General features: G+C 41.0%; 1 protein-coding gene across 3 annotated transcripts in view; it reads left to right on the top strand.

Annotated features, from left to right (window-relative positions):
- ITPR2 (inositol 1,4,5-trisphosphate receptor type 2) overlaps positions 1-19,464 on the top strand; it is a 536,564-nt gene that overhangs the window by 414,672 nt on the left and 102,428 nt on the right. For all 3 annotated transcript variants that reach the window (XM_089304708.1, XM_051850872.3, XM_051850873.3), the window contains 2 exons: positions 3,952-4,144; positions 6,849-6,974. In XM_089304708.1, coding sequence (XP_089160834.1) covers positions 3,952-4,144; positions 6,849-6,974 — 319 coding nt within the window. The remainder of the gene's footprint in view (positions 1-3,951; positions 4,145-6,848; positions 6,975-19,464) is intronic.

Below are 19,464 nucleotides of genomic sequence, written 5' to 3'. Positions count from 1 at the left end.
CTAGTCCAAGTGATCAATTTCAGTTCACAGTTGATCACACTGATAGGTCTAAGAGTCAAAGGGATCACACAAACAAGACTAGTGTCTGCTAATACTGATAGAATAACAAAGGGAGAGAATGATCCAACATGGGAAGCAGGATACACCGCAGACTCATAGAATGGCAGATGTCCTAAACAGCACTCTGACCTCAGAATCAGCCCTTAAGGCATTCGGATCTGGCTGAAGAGCCCATGAGAGTATCTTAGGCATGGAAAGCCAAGACACTCTGGCAAAAACAAAACAAAACAAACAAACCCCTAAATGAAAGATCTCTGCAAGTGAGATCCCAGTAGAAAGAATGGGCCATCAAAGGAGGAGGTACCTTTCTCTGAAGGGAGGAGAGAACTTCTACTTTGACTATGACCTTTTTCTAAATAAGATTGTGAATTAATGCTATAACTAGTACTCAAACAGTATTTTACACTTTATGTTCTATGTGGGTGCAAACTGATGAAATCTTTACTTAATATATACTAAATCGATCTTCTGTATATAAAGATAATTGAAAATGAATCTTGATGTGAACGGAATGGGAGAGGGAGCGGGAGATGGGAGGGGTGCGAGTGGGAGGGAAGTTATGTGGGGGAAGCCACTGTAATCCATAAACTGTACTTTGGAAATTTATATTTACTAAATAAAAGTCTAAAAAAAAAGGCTAGATTGGCAAATCCGTGCACATACATAAAGACAGATGAATCTGTGTGTGTGTGTGTGTATACATACACATACATACATACATACACAGAGATAAAGGGAAAGAGAGAAAAATCTAGATATACTAACAGGACTTGATGTTGGATTTCACATGTAAGGTCAGGTAAAGGATGAACAAATGGTCATGTGCCCCCCTTTTTGGGGGGAGGAACCCTCCATTCTTGTTCTTTGTCCATTGAGTGTCACAAAGATAGTGACAAAACCAAAGCTGCACACCAACAGCATGAGCTTGACTCAGTGGCCAGAGACTGGGAAAGGGAAAACCGAGTTCACAAACCAGCTTCTCACGCTGCTGGTGGCTGGGGAATCAGCGATAGCAGGCAGTAGACACGAGGGGAGCAGGGTGCTCACAACGGGAGGACTATATGTGGATTTTCTGGGTAAGGGGAGGCTCAGAATCTGGGTCCTATAGAATCTGTCCTATAACTGTGTCTTCCACCAGTTGTCATGACAATTGTCAACCATCACAGAGCTGGTGGAAATGATGTTAAGCATGGAAACGAGGCTTGCTGTGTGCCTGTGGTGGCATTGGCAGCCATCTTGGATGTGACCCATTTAAACCTTCTAGCCTGGGAAGGAGCTTCTGCTCTTAAGCCATCTTGTTCTCAGAATGAAACAATGTTAGGGTGAGGGAGGAAACTTAACTAGGCTGTGCCGGCGCTCACCTGGGTTACAGACGGAAGTTGGTGCCAAGTACTGGCATGGGAATTCTAGGAGAGAATGGAGTTTGGTAGTTAAAAGATAGATGATTCTTTTTTTCCTCCCCAGAAACATTCTATTTAAGGTATACAAACTTTATGCATTTCATAAATACAACTTTAGGAACATAGTGATTCTTCCCACTGTAGATTGTTTATTCATCCTCAGACAGACTGAATTTGAGGTATTTACACATCTATGAACTTGAACTCAGAAATCCAGGTTTCAGAGGAGTCGTCTGGGCTCTAAGGTTTTCACATGCTTATTCCCAGACTCTCTCGTATGATGTCCCTGGAGAAGCCTCCCCTCCCTCCTCCTGTCACTCATTAATTCCACCCCACATAGCTCCCTAGCAGTTTGATCATTAGTTTAATCCCGATCACACTTGGAGTAGTGTCTGCTCCGTATGTCACTTGTCACCTGCCTGTGGCAGGAGGTCTTGATCATCTTTGCCTTTCCAAGACTGAACACTGCCCACAACACAACCAAAATAATTAATGTTGTGGAGAATAGTTTGTCTGTAAGTGACGGACTTAAAAACGCCGGAAAACAGAAGGGGATTTCGGTTTAATTGTCTGTCCAAGAAGGATATGCCCTATAATGATTGTTCTGCTTTAAATTCTTCCAGGGATAGAAATCACACTTCTTCCAGAGGAAACTGACCAAATTTTGGACTCAAACAATTAAAAAGTTTTCATTTTTCTTGAACTGGAAAGTTCACAGTAGCTCCCTTTAATGTTTTCCCAGTGTTTCCTTCTGAACACAGTTGCTTGGCCCTAACATTTGAAGAACCATCTTGAATGCTGAACTACAAGTTCCTATTGATTGGGGTTTCTGTTGTTTTTCTGTTGTTTTTCACTTTGAACTCTCCGAAATTCTTCACATAAGGATTGAAGCAACATTTGTTGAATCAATGCATAGAAAAATTATCCATATTTGTCATTTTACAGTTAATGCATTTTCATTTCCTTCAGTAATCCTTCCAGTTTGCAAATGCCCTTTGTAAAATGTGACACTGAGCATCAAACATGACATTTCAGAAAGGGACTGAATTGCTTGGCTTGTGATTATCAAGACATTATTTTCTCAAGCACACAGAGATTCTTCTTCTACATATGGGATACTGTTTGATCAAATCGGTCTTTTTTTTACCTCATGTGGTTGCCTACCGTACCATTATGTCCAATTGTTTTGTACAGTTGATTTTTTTAAAACTGTATGCAGAAATTTGTATTTACCACTAGTAGATCTCATCTTGTTTGTTATGATAGTATGCAGTTACACTAGTATATTATGATAATACTCTAGTATGTGGTTAATATATCCTAAATATATGATTTAAGATACCTCCTGTTATAGAATACCAGACTTAACGTTGTTTAAACAATAAAAAATTAATAATAACAATACAAATTTGTATTAATTATGGGGTGCCTGGAGGTACTGGTGGTTCTGTAATTAATCCAGTGCCTCGGTGATGTCTTCCCACAGTGCCCTGCCCTTCTGCTGGGCTCCCTGTCGTGCTGGCAGTATTTCACCTCACAGGTACAAGATAGCCGTCAGAGTTTTAAGCATCATATCCTTAATTCACCCTTTTGTTGTACGCAAAAAAAGAAAGAGGGTACAGGCAAAAAATGAAATTTGGTTTGTTTGTTTGTTTGTTTATTTATATCTCATGTGGCTCTCTTCCTTTATTGAGAAGTAAACCCTTTCTTGGAAGCCCCTCCAGATTTCTCCTTTTGCCTTGTTTTCTAAACTTTGGTCATTTGCACTCCCACAACAGCAGTCAGTGACAGAGGGAAATAGAATTACTATTCAGAGTTAGACCAAGCCCTGAAAACTGGGCACAGTGTATACATGTGAACCTTGAACTTGAGGTGTCACAAAATGTGTTACATAATGAATCTATATCTGACTATTCAGCCTGATTTTTCTTGGCTAACATTAAATAGTCAAGAATATAAAAATAAAAATAAAAGAGGTCCAAAATAATGAATATTTGCATATATTCATACTATGCTAAAATGGATGTTATGTTTCTTGCCGTGAATAAGATAACATTTTGTTGATAAAGCACCTTTCTCTGTAGAATTCAAATGCATGATGCTGAACTCTTTTGTTCTCCAACATCCCTTTTTAGAAATAAAAGGCTGAGAACAGGAGTGTGTGTGTAGGGCCGCCTTGCCAGTCACCTGCTAGCCCATCCTTGCTCTGTGGTATGCTTCACAGAATTAAAAGAAAATGACAGAAGTTTAATGCTGAGTCAGAAGGAATGGAAAAGCTTAATTTTTGCTATTTATAACCGAGTGTGGTGTTTATGACATGTCAGTTTCTTTTAAAGAAAAAAATACAAAGTAGTATAGTGGAGGACTATTTTAGATATTTCATGCTGGTTAATGTTTTCATACTAATTCATAAAATCATATTAAAAGCAAAATATAGTCTAAGACTGAGGTGTGCGAAGGGCTAACAGCAAATGCAAATCAATGTTTTCAGATCGTTCGGCACGATAGGACGATGGAGCAGATTGTTTTTCCTGTGCCCAACATATGTGAATATCTCACACGGGAGTCCAAGTGCCGAGTGTACAATACGACCGAAAGGGATGAACAAGGAAGCAAAGTGAATGACTTTTTCCAGCAAACAGAAGATCTCTACAATGAAATGAAGTGGCAGAAGAAAATTAGGAGTGAGTACCCTAACCTGGAGCAACTTGGTTTTTGCATAGTGGTAGATAAACTGGTACTTTGGGACCCAAGATGGCAATTCATGTATATTCTGCATTGATTTCTTGCCAGGCTGATGTTACTGCAATCTCTCAGGTGTGTAAGCTCAGGCTGCACCCAGAGCAGAGACCCCTGCCGCTTAATGAAAGCAGAAAACCCTGCCTCATTAGGTCATCTTTTACTGATGCTGTTTTTGATAAGTGTGTGAAATGCAAGGTTGAAGCTGTCCACCACAGCTGGTGAACAGCTGCAGGTTGGAAGCCCATGAGTCGGCCACAACTGGCCTTGACCATAGTGAATAGACTGGAGCAGCCCAGGCACCAGCACCCTCGTCCTCTGTTGTCCTGTAGTTGAGTGGATGTTGAATGTTCCTGTGGGAGTCATTCTTCCATGTATCTTTACTTCCCCAATCAGACAACCTGAACATTTCATCACACTGGTGGTCAACTAAACCAATGTAATAATTTCACAGTTAACTATCAGTGTAATACAGTTCCTATTACTTCTGTCTCAGCACTGAAGTCTGTTTGGAAATGTTGGAAATGCTGAGTTTTAAAAGGTAAATACATAATTTTCCCAGATATGGGGTACCATGAGACTTTAGAATAATTGAATGGGGGAACTTGTTTATCTCTTTTGTCTTTTGAGAAGTTGCCCTGGCGAGCGTGTATGCTTTCTCAATGCCTCTATTCACAGCATTTCATCATTCTAGGAATGCTAGATTTGTGACTTTGAGAAGAGCTTGAGAAATACTCCCTTTGGGTATTAGATTGTGACATGCATTTTCAGGATCTCTTAGCAGAATGTTTGAAAAGAATCAAAGAAATTACTCCCTCCTAGTGTTTTACCTTGTAGAACTTACAGAATTCAGTAAAATTTGGGACATCAAAAATATTTATGAAGACTCAGTAATTTTATTTGGTCATCTGGACAACATGATGTTCTCTGACAAAAAAATAAATCAAATAATGAACTAGAAGTGTAGGTTCTGTGCTCTTTTTGATAAATATTTTATGATTTATCAAAAAATAAATCTTAAATGATTTCCCATGTATATTTTAGTTCAAATTTGGAAGCAGCCTATTATGAGGCTATGGGAAGAATCTCATTTACTTGGTGGATTTATAATTAAGGACTTATTTCAAATGTCTGCATCAAAATCTAATTTTGTCTTAATATTCTGCTTTTAAAAATGAGGACTTCTGGCCGGCGCTGCGGCTCACTAGGCTAATCCTCCGCCTAGCGGCGCCGGCACACCGGGTTCTAGTCCCGGTCGGGGTGCCGGATTCTGTCCTGGTTGCCCCTCTTCCAGGCCAGCCCTCTGCTGTGGCCAGGGAGTGCAGTGGAGGATGGCCCAGGTGCTTGGGCCCTGCACCCCATGGGAGGCCAGGAAAAGCACCTGGCTCCTGGCTCCTGCCATCGGATCAGCGCGGTGCGCCGGCCGCAGCGCGCCGGCCGCGGCGGCCATTGGAGGGTGAACCAACGGCAAAGGAAGACCTTTCTCTCTGTCTCTCTCTCTCACTGTCCACTCTGCCTGTCAAAAAACAAAACAAAACAAAACAAACAAAAAAAAAATGAGGACTCCTAATTTATGAGTGATACATCAGTCAATGAAATGAATGAAAAGCCGTGACATAGCATAGCTTGTTCTAGGGTTGGAATATTCCTTCCAAGAGGAGGAAAACAGGATGTCCTGAAGGAAAATGTGGTTTATAAGTAATATTGTAAGTGACACCAGATTGAAATTCACAGGATTTATCTGACAAGTTGATCATTTCTTTTTGAAGAAATCTATGCAATTCTTCTCAATTAACTGCAGTATTTTGATCCTGGGGTTAAGACATTCAGAGTTAGAGAATGGACAAGACCTGAAAGAGCCATAAGCTTCCATTCAAACTTAGTGCATTACATACCTGTTCAGTTGTTCAGGGCGGTTGGGAAGAACTCATTTTTGGTGTGTTTGTATACAGTAGATACCTCTGGTGGCTGACAGAAGTCTCTTTCTGAAACTGTTCAGCAAAGCCCTCCCACTTACTGGTAGCTCTTATTGTAGCTTTTATCTTCTTCTACTTCAAACCCAATAAGTCCTTCATAAGCTTTAAGGTTTAAAATGTAGATAATATTATAAACTGCTGGTTATCAGGAAGTAGTATTGTGCCTGAGTTTCCTAGTTTCAAGCTGCAGTGGCCATATCGTAGGACTTCTCACTGCAGTTGTATCTGGGCTAAGGGTTTTGGTTTCTATAAGACTCTAAGATATGCTAGTAGTGCAATTCATCAGTGATGCCAAGTTATACAGTGATGGATATCATTCCATTAAAGAGGGCCCTAAGCAGCTGTTAACCTGCCTCCCCCTAATCTACCCTGATGGATTAGAGAGAACTGTTACAGAATCACTTTTCCTGACCACCTTTTGCAATTGCTGAATTTCCCTTCTTTGATAGTTTAGGTGTAAACGGACTAAAGGATGAAAGAAAGAATCAAATATAAAACACCCTCCTGATACTGATTATTTTTAGTGGACTGGCTACAATACGTCATCTTAAATATTTAAATTTGCTTTTGGAATAGTTCGTAATGGTGCATTTATGAAAACAGTTCGTAAGGCTCATGTGTTGAAACCATGGTTCATTTTCTGTTCCGTCCCCTTGCCCTTCCTGCTTCCTAGGTAACCCTGCCCTGTTCTGGTTCTCAAGGCACATCTCTCTCTGGGGCAGCATTTCCTTCAACCTGGCCGTGTTCATCAACTTAGCCGTTGCTCTCTTCTACCCATTTGGGGATGATGGAGATGAAGGCAAGTGCTTCTCTTTCCTTGAATGATATAGATCTGAGAATTCTAAGACGAGTTCTCCAAATGTGTTCATTAACTGTTTAAAACCTCAACATGAGAATAACTTAATTCTTGTTGTTAAATAGATTTTTCTATATTCAGTGCAAGTTGAGTATGAAAATAAGTGGACAAGGCAGAAAACTGGTCAACAGAAATGTAATTTTTCAAAAAGTTCATGCACAGAATACTATTAGAATGATATTACACAGTGACATGTAAAGCACTGAAAAAATAAGTGGTTATTTCTGCCTCATTATCTTGACCAAAAGCATTTTATACAATATCATCTCCATTAAGTAAATGGAAATTTTGTGCACAAATACTATAATTACCTTAAATAGTGACACTTACATTTTATTGTTTTTGCTTTCTGTCTTGTTCCAAGTTTCCATAGTAAGCATGTATGCAATCTAAAGAACAATTTTAATTCTCTGCAAATACATACAAAGTTAAATATATGTTGTTTCATGCTTCAATAACATAGCATAAGACAAAAATCTAATAATAGAGATTTGGGAGTGTTGACTATGAAGTTAATATTATTAAGCTATTATTACATGAGCCTTCATAGAAAGAGTGATAAGAGAAATACCATTTCAAGTGAAAAGGAGATATTGGAGAAATATACTAAAAGATGGGACTTTGGGAAACCAACTTTAAGTTTCGCAGGGTATGTGGGAATGTACATTGTAGCCTTGGGATTCATTTTAAAGTGGATATGGAAAGAATGGCTTGGAGGAAAAGATGAAAGAAATCAGTAAATTACAACCATGAGATACCTTTGAATCTCATCCATATATAGGTTTATTGTGAGAATTTAATGAGATGCTATAGCTAATACATTTAGAATAGTATCTTGGTAAAGTGCTTGATGTGGTTTAATACAAGGTACCTGTTCATACTACGAAAGAAAGCCTAGTGAACAGATGGTATGATGGGAGCCACAGATATTTCAGCCTATTTCAAATGAACTGAGGATGAGCAGGAAACTAAATGAATCCAAGAGTAATTTTCTGTTGAAATCAATTACATCGATACCAATATTCTAACCTTTAGCTGCAATCTGAGTGGTGATGACTAAAGTTTGGTTTTTTTAGAAGATGTGCTAATTATAGAAGAATATTTACCAATGGAGTGGTTGTGTGGGTTAAATAGCAGTGAAAAACGTAGCAAATATTTGACCATCCATTGTCCTTCAAGAAATGGAAACAGCTTTCTCCTCCCTGTGTTTCATCGTCTTCAGTGTTTAACTCTTGGCACAGAAAGATGTTACTCTTGTGAGGAGAGAAGTCCAGACTGAAATGATAAAGTAGTCTCATTTGCACACAGATCACCGGGAATAGATGGGGGAGTCCTGGCGAATAGAAGCATAGAGTCTTAGAGATGGATGCCATTCTGGAAGTCATCTGATATCAAACCACCTCTTGACATATGAAGAAATCAAAGCCCAGAGAGTCTTTAAAATATCTGAGAGTAGAAGGCTAGCCCTTTTGTGTATAGCCCAGGAACTTTTTACATGGGTGATTAGATTAAAATCATTCCTAGGTTCCATTCCATGACTTCCCTTCCTTGTCCAGCAGAGAAAGGTATATAGCCTCTGCTGCCACCTATTGTGCATGAAATACAGTGGTATTTAGAAATGTCACCCCTCTGGACAGTTGCCCTTTTTTCTTTTGGGAAAAAGCCAGAACAGCTGGTACATTTGTAATAATTGCCTAATAACAATTATAGTAATATCAGTAATAATAACTGATATTGCTAACCATTTGAGTATGGCAAAATGCAAAGCACTTTACATATATATTTTCACTTCACCTTGCTGACAAACCTGTATAGCGAGTACTTCTTTCTTATGGTTGAAGAAACTGAGGGTTAGCATTTGCCTAATGACTTGGGAGTCAAGTCCAGAAATACCTAAATTTTAGTAAGCTCACTGCTGCAGCTGGTTCTGGAAAAGGGACTTAACCACATTTATTGGAGGGTTTAAGGTAGGTTCCAGCTTCAGTCTGAAATAGGACCAACACACACAGGACTGGAAGACATGGTACCCATAACAATCTGCAGATGTAACTCTGTGGGTGGGAGAGGCTGGATAGAGGTTAACATAGTACCCAAGGTGAAGGCTCAATCTTAGGGAATCCAAGTGAGAACGGAAGACCTGAGCTGCCATTTTGTTGATACCAAACCCCAAGATACTTCTAGGTTATCTGTTGACAGCTCTGGATGAGTTATTATAACTTCATGAATACGATTAAAATCTCGTCAGGATTAGGTCAGCCTCTACCCTAGTTGCACACGGTGCATCGCTAGGAACAGAGCCAAGGCTGTTAAGCGCATTTGGCCATCAGAACTGTTTGCAGAAGGAAAATTCTTGCTGCTGATGAAAATGCTCGGATGCTGGATTTTGTCCAACAGGTGGAATGGCTGACGACCCTCTGGGAGCACTTGAAAGTGGTTTAAAGATAGATTAGTTGATCATTAATTTTATTCTAAGAAGTGATCAAGTAACGATGGAGCTATGTCAGGGAACACAAAATCCAACTGGAAAGGCCTCCCAGTGGCCAAATCAGAAAATTGGGGAGCAGAAACAGTTAATGACAGTAACACATTTTACCCTGCACAATGAAATAAGAATATAGAAGTTCATATTAATCGTGAAAAGAGAGATCTTCCTTGTAATAATATTCCAATTACGCTGGCGCCGTGCCTCACTAGGCTAATCCTCTGCCTTGCGGCGCCGGCACTCCAGGTTCTAGTCCCGGTCGGGGCACCAGATTCTGTCCCGGATGCCCCTCTTCCAGGCCAGCTCTCTGCTATGGCCCGGGAGTGCAGTGGAGGATGGCCCAAGTCCTTGGGCCCTGCACCCCATTGAAGACCAGGAGAAGCACCTGGCTCCTGGCTTCGGATCAGCGTGATGCGCCGCTGCAGTGCGCCGGCCATGGCGGCCATTGGAGGGTGAATCAATGGCAAAAAGGAAGACCTTTCTCTCTGTGTCTCTCTCTCTCTCACTGTCCACTCTGCCTGTCAAAAATAAAAAAAAAATTCAATTAATAAAATACAGAACGAGGAATCAGATTGGACTGCATTGAGCAAACATCACAGTGGTAAGAATTATTGCTATGGATTCCCTTGAGTTTTGTCATGGGTCTTGTGCTTTGCAAGCTCTGGATATTCTTTGTTCTCCTGTAGAGGAATCTCAACGAGGAGTTACTAGTTTCTGCAGATGTGAAACCATGGCATGCAGGACTAGTTCCATTTTTCAAAAATCCAGTCATTTCACACCTACCACTGACAGAGAAAAGTACGCTGCACTGCATGTCCTTGGGGCCATCAGTCCCATTGCTGGAGTGGCCACACAGTAAGTGCCCCACTCCCACTTCTCTGTGTACCACACCTGCCTGGGCTGTTACAGAACTCCTGCCCTCACATGGTCCCCTCTCCTTAGACAGAAAGGTTCTGTGACTCATACTACATGCATTGTGCCCAATGCCAAGGGTCACAGCTGAAGAAGGCATAAAGAGACTTAGTATGATCCTCATCTGGAACCAAAGCAACTGTCACCTACCAGTCACCTCAACTGGAACCTAAGCCACTCATCAAACGGACACTCATCAACTCATCAAATGGACAGCCAACCTCTTCAGAGAAAGCCACTTACTGCAAATGCCACCTTACAAAAGTGACAAAGACAACTGATCCACCAGATGTGAAAATCTTAATGTAGGGACACAAGAAACAGAAAAAACAAGGTAACATGACACCCTCAAAGGAACAGAATAGCTTTCTAGCAAAAGGAAGAATATTGATGAAATGCCTGACATAGAATTCCAAAGAATGATTATAAGGAAATGCAGTGAAACTCAGGAGAGTACAGAAAGACAGTTCAGAGAAATTACAAAAGTATGAATGAGAATTTGAAGATGTGAATGAGAAATTCATTGAAGAGATAGTGATCATTAAAGGTATCAAATAGAAATATTGCAAATGAAGAACTCATAAGTCACATAAAAATACAGTTGAGAGCTTCGATTACAGACTGTATCCATCAGAAATAAGAGTATCTGAACCTGAAGACATTTCTTACGAAATATCCCAGGCAGGCAGAAGAGCAGGAAGAATGAAATACAGTGTCTGAGACTCCTAAGATGCTACTAAATGAACAAATACGTGGATTTTGGGAAATCAGGAGGGCAAAGAAAACAAAAAAGTCATAGAAAAACCTCTTCAGTGAAATCATTGTTGAAAAGTTCCCCAATCTGGAGAAGGATATGGACATCTAAGTACCAGAGACATATAGGACCCCAAATAGATAAGACCAGAAGAGATCCTGACCATGGCACATTATAGTCAAACTGTCAAAAATATAAGGCACAGAGAGTATTCTAAAAACTGCAAGAGAAAGGTACTAATTTGGGGTCAGTGTTATGGAACAGCAGGGTAAGCAACTTCTTGCAGCTCTGGCAACCCCATATCAGAGTGCCAGTTTGAGTCCCAGCTACCCTGTTTCTGAGACAGCTCCATGCTGAAGTGCCTGGGAAAAGGCAAAAGAAAATGGCCCAAGTGCTTGGGCCCCTGCCAACCATGTCAGAGACTCAAATGGAGTTCCTAACTCCTAGCTTTGGTCTGGCCCAGCCCTGGCTGTTGTGGCCATTTGGTGAATGAACCAGAAGGTTTCTGTGTGTGTGTGTGTGTGTGTGTGCTCTGTGTGTGTCTGGAACTCCCTACCTGCCTCTCCTCCCCCGTCACTATGCTTTTCAAATAAATTAATCTTTTTTTTAAACACCAATTCACATTGAAGGAAACTTCCATTAGACAAACAGCATATTTCCCAACAGAAACCTTTTGGGCCAGAAGGAAATAGAATGACATACTGCAAGTTTTTTTTTTATTTTATTTTATTTTATTTTATTTTTTTTTTATTTTTGACAGGCAGAGTGGACAGTGAGAGAGAGAGACAGAGAGAGAAAGGTCTTCCTTTTGCCGTTGGTTCACCCTCCAATGGCCGCCGCTGCAGCCGGCGCACCGCGCTGATCCGATGGCAGGAGCCAGGATCCAGGTGCTTTTCCTGGTCTCCCATGGGGTGCAGGGCCCAAGCACCTGGGCCATCCTCCACTGCACTCCCTGGCCATAGCAGAGAGCTGGCCTGGAAGAGGGGCAACCGGGACAGAATCCGGCGCCCCGACCGGGACTAGAACCCGGTGTGCCGGCGCCGCAAGGTGGAGGATTAGCCTATTGAGCCACGGCGCCGGCCCGACATACTGCAAGTTCTGAAAGAGACAGCTGCCGACCGAGAATACCATACTCAAAGCTATCCTTAAGCAATAAACAAGAAAACAGTTACTTTCAAGAATAAGCAGAAACAGGAAATCTGTCACCACTAGAGCAGCCTTACCAAAGGTGTTTAATGGAGTCCTACATCCAGAAGTGAGATTAACTAGCATTATGAGAATGCATGAAAGTATAAAACCCACTAGAAGAACAGACACACAAAGAATAAATACAAATCAAGGGGCCAGTGCTGTGGCACAGCAGGTTACTGTCCTGACCTGAAGCGCTGGCATCCTGTATGGGCACTGGTTCAAGTCCCAGATGTTCCACTTCCGATCCAGCTCTCTGCTATGGCCTGGGAAAGCAGCAGAAGATGGCCCAAGTCCTTGGGCCCCTGCACCCACGTGGGAGACCCAGAAGAAGCTCCTGGCTCCTGGCTTTGGATCCGCGCAGCTCCAGCCGTTGTGGCCAATTGGGGAGTGAACCAGCGATGGAAGACCTCTCTCTCTCTCTCTCTCTCTCTCTCTCTCTCTGTCTCTCCTCTCTCTGTGTAACTCTGACTTTCAAATGAATAAATAAATGTTTAAAAAAATACAAATCTAACATTACTAACCACCAACCCACAAATAAGAGGAGAGAAAGAAAAGAATTTTCAAACCACAGAAATTAAAATGACAGTAGTACAACTTTCCTTATTAATAATAACCTTGATTTTTAAACTAAATTTCCCAATTTAAAGAGACTGAATGGCTTAAAGAAAACAAGACCCAGCTACATGCTGCCTACAAAAAAACTGATTTTATCAGCAAAGACACACACAGATGCAGAGTAAATAAAAAGATGTCCCATGCAAACAGAAACCACAAGCAAGCAGGAATAACTATACCTGTATCAGACAAAGTAGACTTTAAGGGAAAAACTCTCATATGAGACAAACCAGATCTCTTATATAATGATCAAGGGATCAGTTCAGTAAGAAGATATAGCAAATTTGAGATCCAATTTTATTTTTTTAAACAAATGTTATTAAATCCAAACTGACGGAGAGAGTGGATTCTTTAGCACCCATACTAGACATCATTCAGGTATGAAATCAATAAAGATGAAAATCAAACTATACTATGAACCAAAAATGGTATAACAGACTTTCATAGAATACTTCACCCAACAGCTGTAGCATACACTTTGTCTTCATCAGCACATGGAACATTTTTGTCTAGAATAGACTGTATATGAGACCACAAAACAAATCCCAAGAGATTCATGAAAGTTAAAATCATGGTGGGAGTATGGAGGGAGAGGTGCTTCAAGAAGTTCATGGAAAAATGGAATTAAAAGATAAGTTTTTTTGGTGCCAAAAAACTGGAGAATATTTTGTAAGAAATATATTTCATTATATGCTTTTTCCATGAACTTCTTGAAGACCTCGAATATCATGTATCTTTCCTGACACCATTAAATTAAACTAGAAACCAACAACAAAAGAAACTTGAGGAATTATACAAATGCAAGGAGACTAAACAATGTGATGTTGAACAAAGTAATTCATTAAAGAAATCAAAAGGTAAATTAACATTTTTCTGAAAAATGGAAACACAACATAACCAAAACTTATGGGATATAGCATAAATGGTAGTAAGGGTATTGCAACAAGTACCTGCATAAAAGGAATGCTTTCGAATGAACAACCTAGTAGTGCACCCCAAGCACCTAGAAAGGCAAGAACAAACTAAACCCAAATTTAATAGAAGTCAAGAAAACAAAGATCAGAGCAGTAATAAAATAATTAAAAAAGACAAATTAAATAAAGTTTATTTTCTGAAAAGATACTGAAGTTGACAAACTTTTAATCAGACTAAACAAGAAAAAAAAATCCCAAATAAATAGTATCAGAGATTAAAAAGGAGACATTTCAATGAATATGAAAGATCATTAGGGACTGTTATGAACAACTACATGCCAAATACTGGAAAACCTACAAGAAAATAACTTCTGGACACACACAACCTACCAAAGTGAACCACAGAGACAGAAAAACTGAACAGACCAGTAACAAGGAGTGAGATTAAATCAGTAATCAAATGGCTTCCCAACAAAGCAAAGCCCAGGGCCAGATTGTTTCACTACTGACTTCTACCAAACTTTTAAGGGAGAACTAACACCAAGGCTTCTCAAACTCTTAAAAAAAAACTGAAATGGAAAGAACTGTTGCAAACCTTGATACCCAAACCAGGCAAGAATACAACTAAGAGACAGTTATAGACTGACCTCCCTGATGAACTTAGATGTAAAAAATCACAGCAAAATACCAGCAAATCAAATGCAACAGTGCATTAGGAAAGTCGTTCACCAGGATCAGGTGGATTTATTCCAAAGATGCAAAGATAGTTAGTTCCACATTCACAGATCAATAAATATAATACATAACATCAACAGAACGAAGGATGAAATTCCTATGATTATCTCAATAGATGCAGGAAAGGCATTAATAAAATTCAGCATCCTTCATGATCAGCACCTTGATAAGAGGACTGTAGCTCAATATAATGAAGGCTTGATATGACATTCACAGACAGCATGATACTGAAAGGGGAAAAGTCAGAAGTATTTCTACTAAGGTCTACAACAAGACAAAGATTTCACCTTCACTGCTGTTATTCACTACAGCACTGGAAACCAGAGCGGTTTGGCAAGAGAAAGAAATTAAAGAATAAAAATAGGAAAGATAAGGCAGATAATCAAATTATTTCTGTTTGCAGATGATATGATTCTATATTAGAAAGTCCTAAAAACTCCAGCAAAAGACTATTGACTGAATGGATTCGGTGAACTTGCATGATACAAAACCAAAAATAAATAGCATTTTAACACACCAATAATGAACTTGTTGACAAAGAAATAATAAAAACAGTCCCCTTCACAACAGCTACCAAAAGAAAGAAATATCTGGGGCTGGTGTTGTGGCATAGTGGGTCAAGCTGCTGCATCCCATATGGGTGGCGGTTCGAGACCCGGCTGCTCCATTACTGATCAAGCTCTGCTGTCAGCTGGGAAAGCAATGGAAGATGGTGAATGGGCTTGGGCCTCTGCACCTGCATGGGAAACCTGGAAGAGGTTCCTGTCTCCTGGCTTCAGATAGACCCAGCTCTGGCCATTGCAACTATTTGAGGGGTGAACCAGTGGATGGAAGATCTCTCTCTGCCTCTGCCTCTCTGTAACTGTGCCTTTCAAATAAATAAATAAATCTTCAAAAGGAAAGGGGAAAGGGAAGGAGGAAGGAAGGAAGGAAGGAAGGAAGGGAGGGAGGGAGGGAGGGAGGGAGGGAGGGAGGGAAGGAGGGGTGGGAGTTGGGGAGAAAGATCCATGAAGAAGTTTAGGGATATGAAAAGACTGCCGGGGCTGGCACTTTGGTGTAGCGGGTAAAGCCACTGCCTGCAGTGCCGGCATCCCATATGGGTGCTGGTTCGAGTCCCAGCTGCTCCACTTCTGATCCAGCTCTCTGCTATGGCCTGGGAAAGCAATAGAGGATGGCCCAAGTCCTTGGGCCCCTGCACCCACGTGGGAGACCCAGAGGAAGCTCCTGACTCCTGGCTTTGGATCAGCTCAGTGGATCAGCTCAGCTCCGGCTCTGGCGGCCAGTTGGGGAGTGAACCAGCAGATGGAAGACCTCTCTCTCCCTCTGCCTCTCCTTCTTTCTGACTTTCAAATAAATAAATCTTTAAAATAAAAAAGAAAAGACTGCCCATGTTCCTATAAGAGAAAAATTAATTTATTAATCCAAATTAATATCCAAAGTGATTTACAGATTTAATTCAATCTCCATCAAAATACCAAGAACATTCTCTACAGAAGAAAGAAAAAAAATCCTAAAATTCATGTACAAGTACAAAATACCCCAAATATCCAAGGAAATCTTGAACATAATGTACAAAGACATTCCACAGAGCTGTAGTAACCAAAACAGCATGGTACTGGCTTGTAAAAAGAGACATACAGACCAGTGGAACAGAGTGGAGACTGCAGAAATAAACCCATGCATGTACACCCAACTGATTGTCAAAGAAGGAACCAAAACCACATTGGAGAAAGGACAGCCTCTTCCATAAATGGTTCTGGGCCAAGTCGATATCTGTCTGCAGAAGACTGAACCTACCCTCCCTCCCCCCACCCCACCATGCACCTTCAACCCTATACCCTGTGCAAAGATCGACTCAAAATAGATAAAAGACCTAAATGAGAGACTTCAAACCATGAGGTTACTGGAAGAAAACATAGGCCATAGAATACTTTAGTGGACAATAGCAATGATCCTTGAAAGTATAGTCTTCACCATAGAACACTTTAAACATCAGCAGGCAATGATTTTTTTGGAACCATCCCGAAAACACAATCAACAGGCAACGAAGCAAAATTAAACATGGGATTATATAAAACTAAGGATCTTGTGAACAACAAAGGAAACACCTTCAGAATGTGAGAAAATGTTTGAAAATAGTTCATTTGACAACAGATTAATACGTAGAATATACAAGAAACTCATAAAACTCAACAAGATAATCCAATTAAAAATGCAAATTTGATCTTAACAGACAAAAGAAATACAAATGGCCAAGAAATTATGAAAAAATGCTCAGTATCATTAGTTATCAGCAATAATGCATTTCAAAATGAGCGATTGTTTCCATTGAATTCTGTCCAATTCTAAGATCCATGATACTTGAGTACAGAAGTTGATCACTAAGCCCCGTGGTAAATCTTGGACCCCCCAAAAAAATCGTGTTAAAATTTGCTGTCTTTACAAGCCCCAACACTATTCCATTTGGCTTCACATTTAGTGAAGTAGTGAGAACAGAGGCAGGCAGTGTGTATTCCAGCCTGATGACATCTGAGTTACTGGAGCTTCTTGTGGCCAGATATCTGGTTGACACTTGAGTTTAATACTAACCGAGAGAGCAGTGCTGCCCTTTCAAACAGGATAGCGGTATGCACTTGAAGATATTTAGAGTGAGTGATTCCAGCAGCCACCCACCAGTGCAGAGAATCTGCTTTCATTGCCTGACTTCATTGAAGAACTCAATTTGAGTTTATTAAGGGGTTCAAGGCTTATTTTTGTGGATATAGATTATGTTTGAGTTTCTTTTTTTGGTTGATTGGTTTTTTTTGTTTTTGTTTTTGACAGGCAGAGTTAGACAGTGAGAGAGAGAGAGAGAGAGACAGAGAGAAAGGTCTTCCTTCCGTTGGTTCACCCCCTAAATGGCTGCTATGGCCAGTGCGCTGCGCCAATCCGAAGCCAGGAGCCAGGTGCTTCCTCCTGGTCTCCCATGCGGGTACAGGGGCCCAAGCACTTGGGCCATCCTCCACTGCCTACCCAGGCCACAGCAGAGAGCTGGACTGGAAGAGGAGCAACCAGGATAGAACCGGTGCCCCAACCGGGACTAGAACCTGGAGTGCCGGTGCCACAGGCGGAGGATTAGCCAAGTGAGCTGCGGCACCAGCCAGTTGATTGGTTTTCGTTACTGATGGCTCATTTAACATAGGCTTCTCTGAAAAAGAAACATGTGCCAAGATTGAGAAATGAGACGAGGCTGGTTGTGGCTGAAGTCACAGCTGTGGATCCCACAGTGCCCTGGGTGTTCCCTGAGAAGCTGAAGGTTGTCAAGTGAGCCTCCTCTTCCCTGGGTTTCAGTGGGCAAAGGCACAGTAGTTGGTGGGGAAAAATTGATGCCACACAAGTGACTCAGACTAAGATAGCATGAGATCTTAAATCTCTGTAAGTAATTCAAAGTCTGGGTTTGAGTGTTCCATCCTTCAACTGCTTTGTGTTAAAGAAAATCAGTTCTTCAAGGTGATTTCAGTTCGTTCAGGGACAGCCATCAACTGAGGGCCACAGGCACTGGGCTAAGCCTAGAGACTTACTAATGAAGATTAGTAAGGCTGTTCAATGTCTTCTTCCTTCAGGAGTTCATGGTCCCAAAGGTAGGTGGCCAAGGAACGAGGAAGGCACAACACTGAAGGCCAGCTGGGAGTTTATGGATGGAGTGGGTAGACGGCTACTTTAGCTGGGTGGAGGTGGGGGAAGCAGGAAGGTCTTTGCGGGCTACTTGGGAGGTAGAGAGGGGAGAGAGAGAGAGAGAGAGAGAGAGACAGACAGACAGACAGACAGACATTGGGAAGAAACAGCTTGCTTTGTGCAGGAAACTACAAACAAGTCAGCAGGAGGTAGAGACCAAGTGCCATTATGTGAATGGAATTGAAGTTTCCAATTTTGCTCTCTCAGTTTTCTTTTATACAGAATAAACCTTTTTTGCTTTCCAAGATTTAGAAATATAGAGGGCAAATTCTAAAAAAAAAAAGTTTTCCTGTATCTAATATTCAACTGTGTGAGTTATTCTGCTAGAAAGTCTGAGTTTTGTTTTCACAAAGGGACCACGTGGCTGGAATTTCCTGTTTAATTGGGAGGAACTGTCAGCAAGTCAGACACTATCTGGGAAGGAGTAAAGATGAGCTTAACTTATCAGGCATTAGTGCACAGTGTGACCATCTATGCCAACTCCGGGACTTCTAAAATAAGAATGTCACACAGAGGCATTATTGATGAATTATCATGGAGAGTCACGTGACTAGCTGAAAGTTATTAAGCGTGCCCTAAAAATCTTCGCAGTTACACTAAATGAATTTCCACAACTTGAGGAATTTGTAACTGGATTCGTAGTTACTCCAGATGAACTCACAGAACTTTTTTGTTTATACACTTAATCAATAAGTATTAATTTGTTGCTTCCATGGCAGGCCCTGTAGGGGGCCCAGAGATGATCCTCCTTAGACTGACAGTCTGATGGGGTTTCAAGTCCCGCTCAGCATGGGAGAAGGTTGAGGGCATCATTCTCTTTACGGCTCATTGACATCGGTGAAGTCCAGGCAGACATGAGGCGCATAAAAGCCACCATCCCACCATCAGCACATAGACGAGTAGGACACCTGTTTTGTTAGCAAGGCTGGAGGACAGGAATTGATGGTAGCTTTGAGAGCCACTTCTCCCCCTTTATTCATCCCCAAATCAATCTCCTCAGATCCTAAATTCCATGAAGGGGAAAATCAAGTCTCTCTTACCAGCCTTCTTTAATCTTTTGCTTTGTGACAACACAAGAACCAATATTTCAAAAAATAAACAAGCAATGCTGTTTAC

This window comes from Oryctolagus cuniculus, chromosome 9, assembly GCF_051225735.1.
Source record: "Oryctolagus cuniculus isolate XC-2025 breed Fujian yellow rabbit chromosome 9, ASM5122573v1, whole genome shotgun sequence".
Lineage (NCBI taxonomy): Eukaryota > Metazoa > Chordata > Mammalia > Lagomorpha > Leporidae > Oryctolagus > Oryctolagus cuniculus.
The sequence above is the reverse complement of the archived record's forward strand: the minus strand, read 5'-3'. Positions and strand labels throughout refer to the sequence as shown.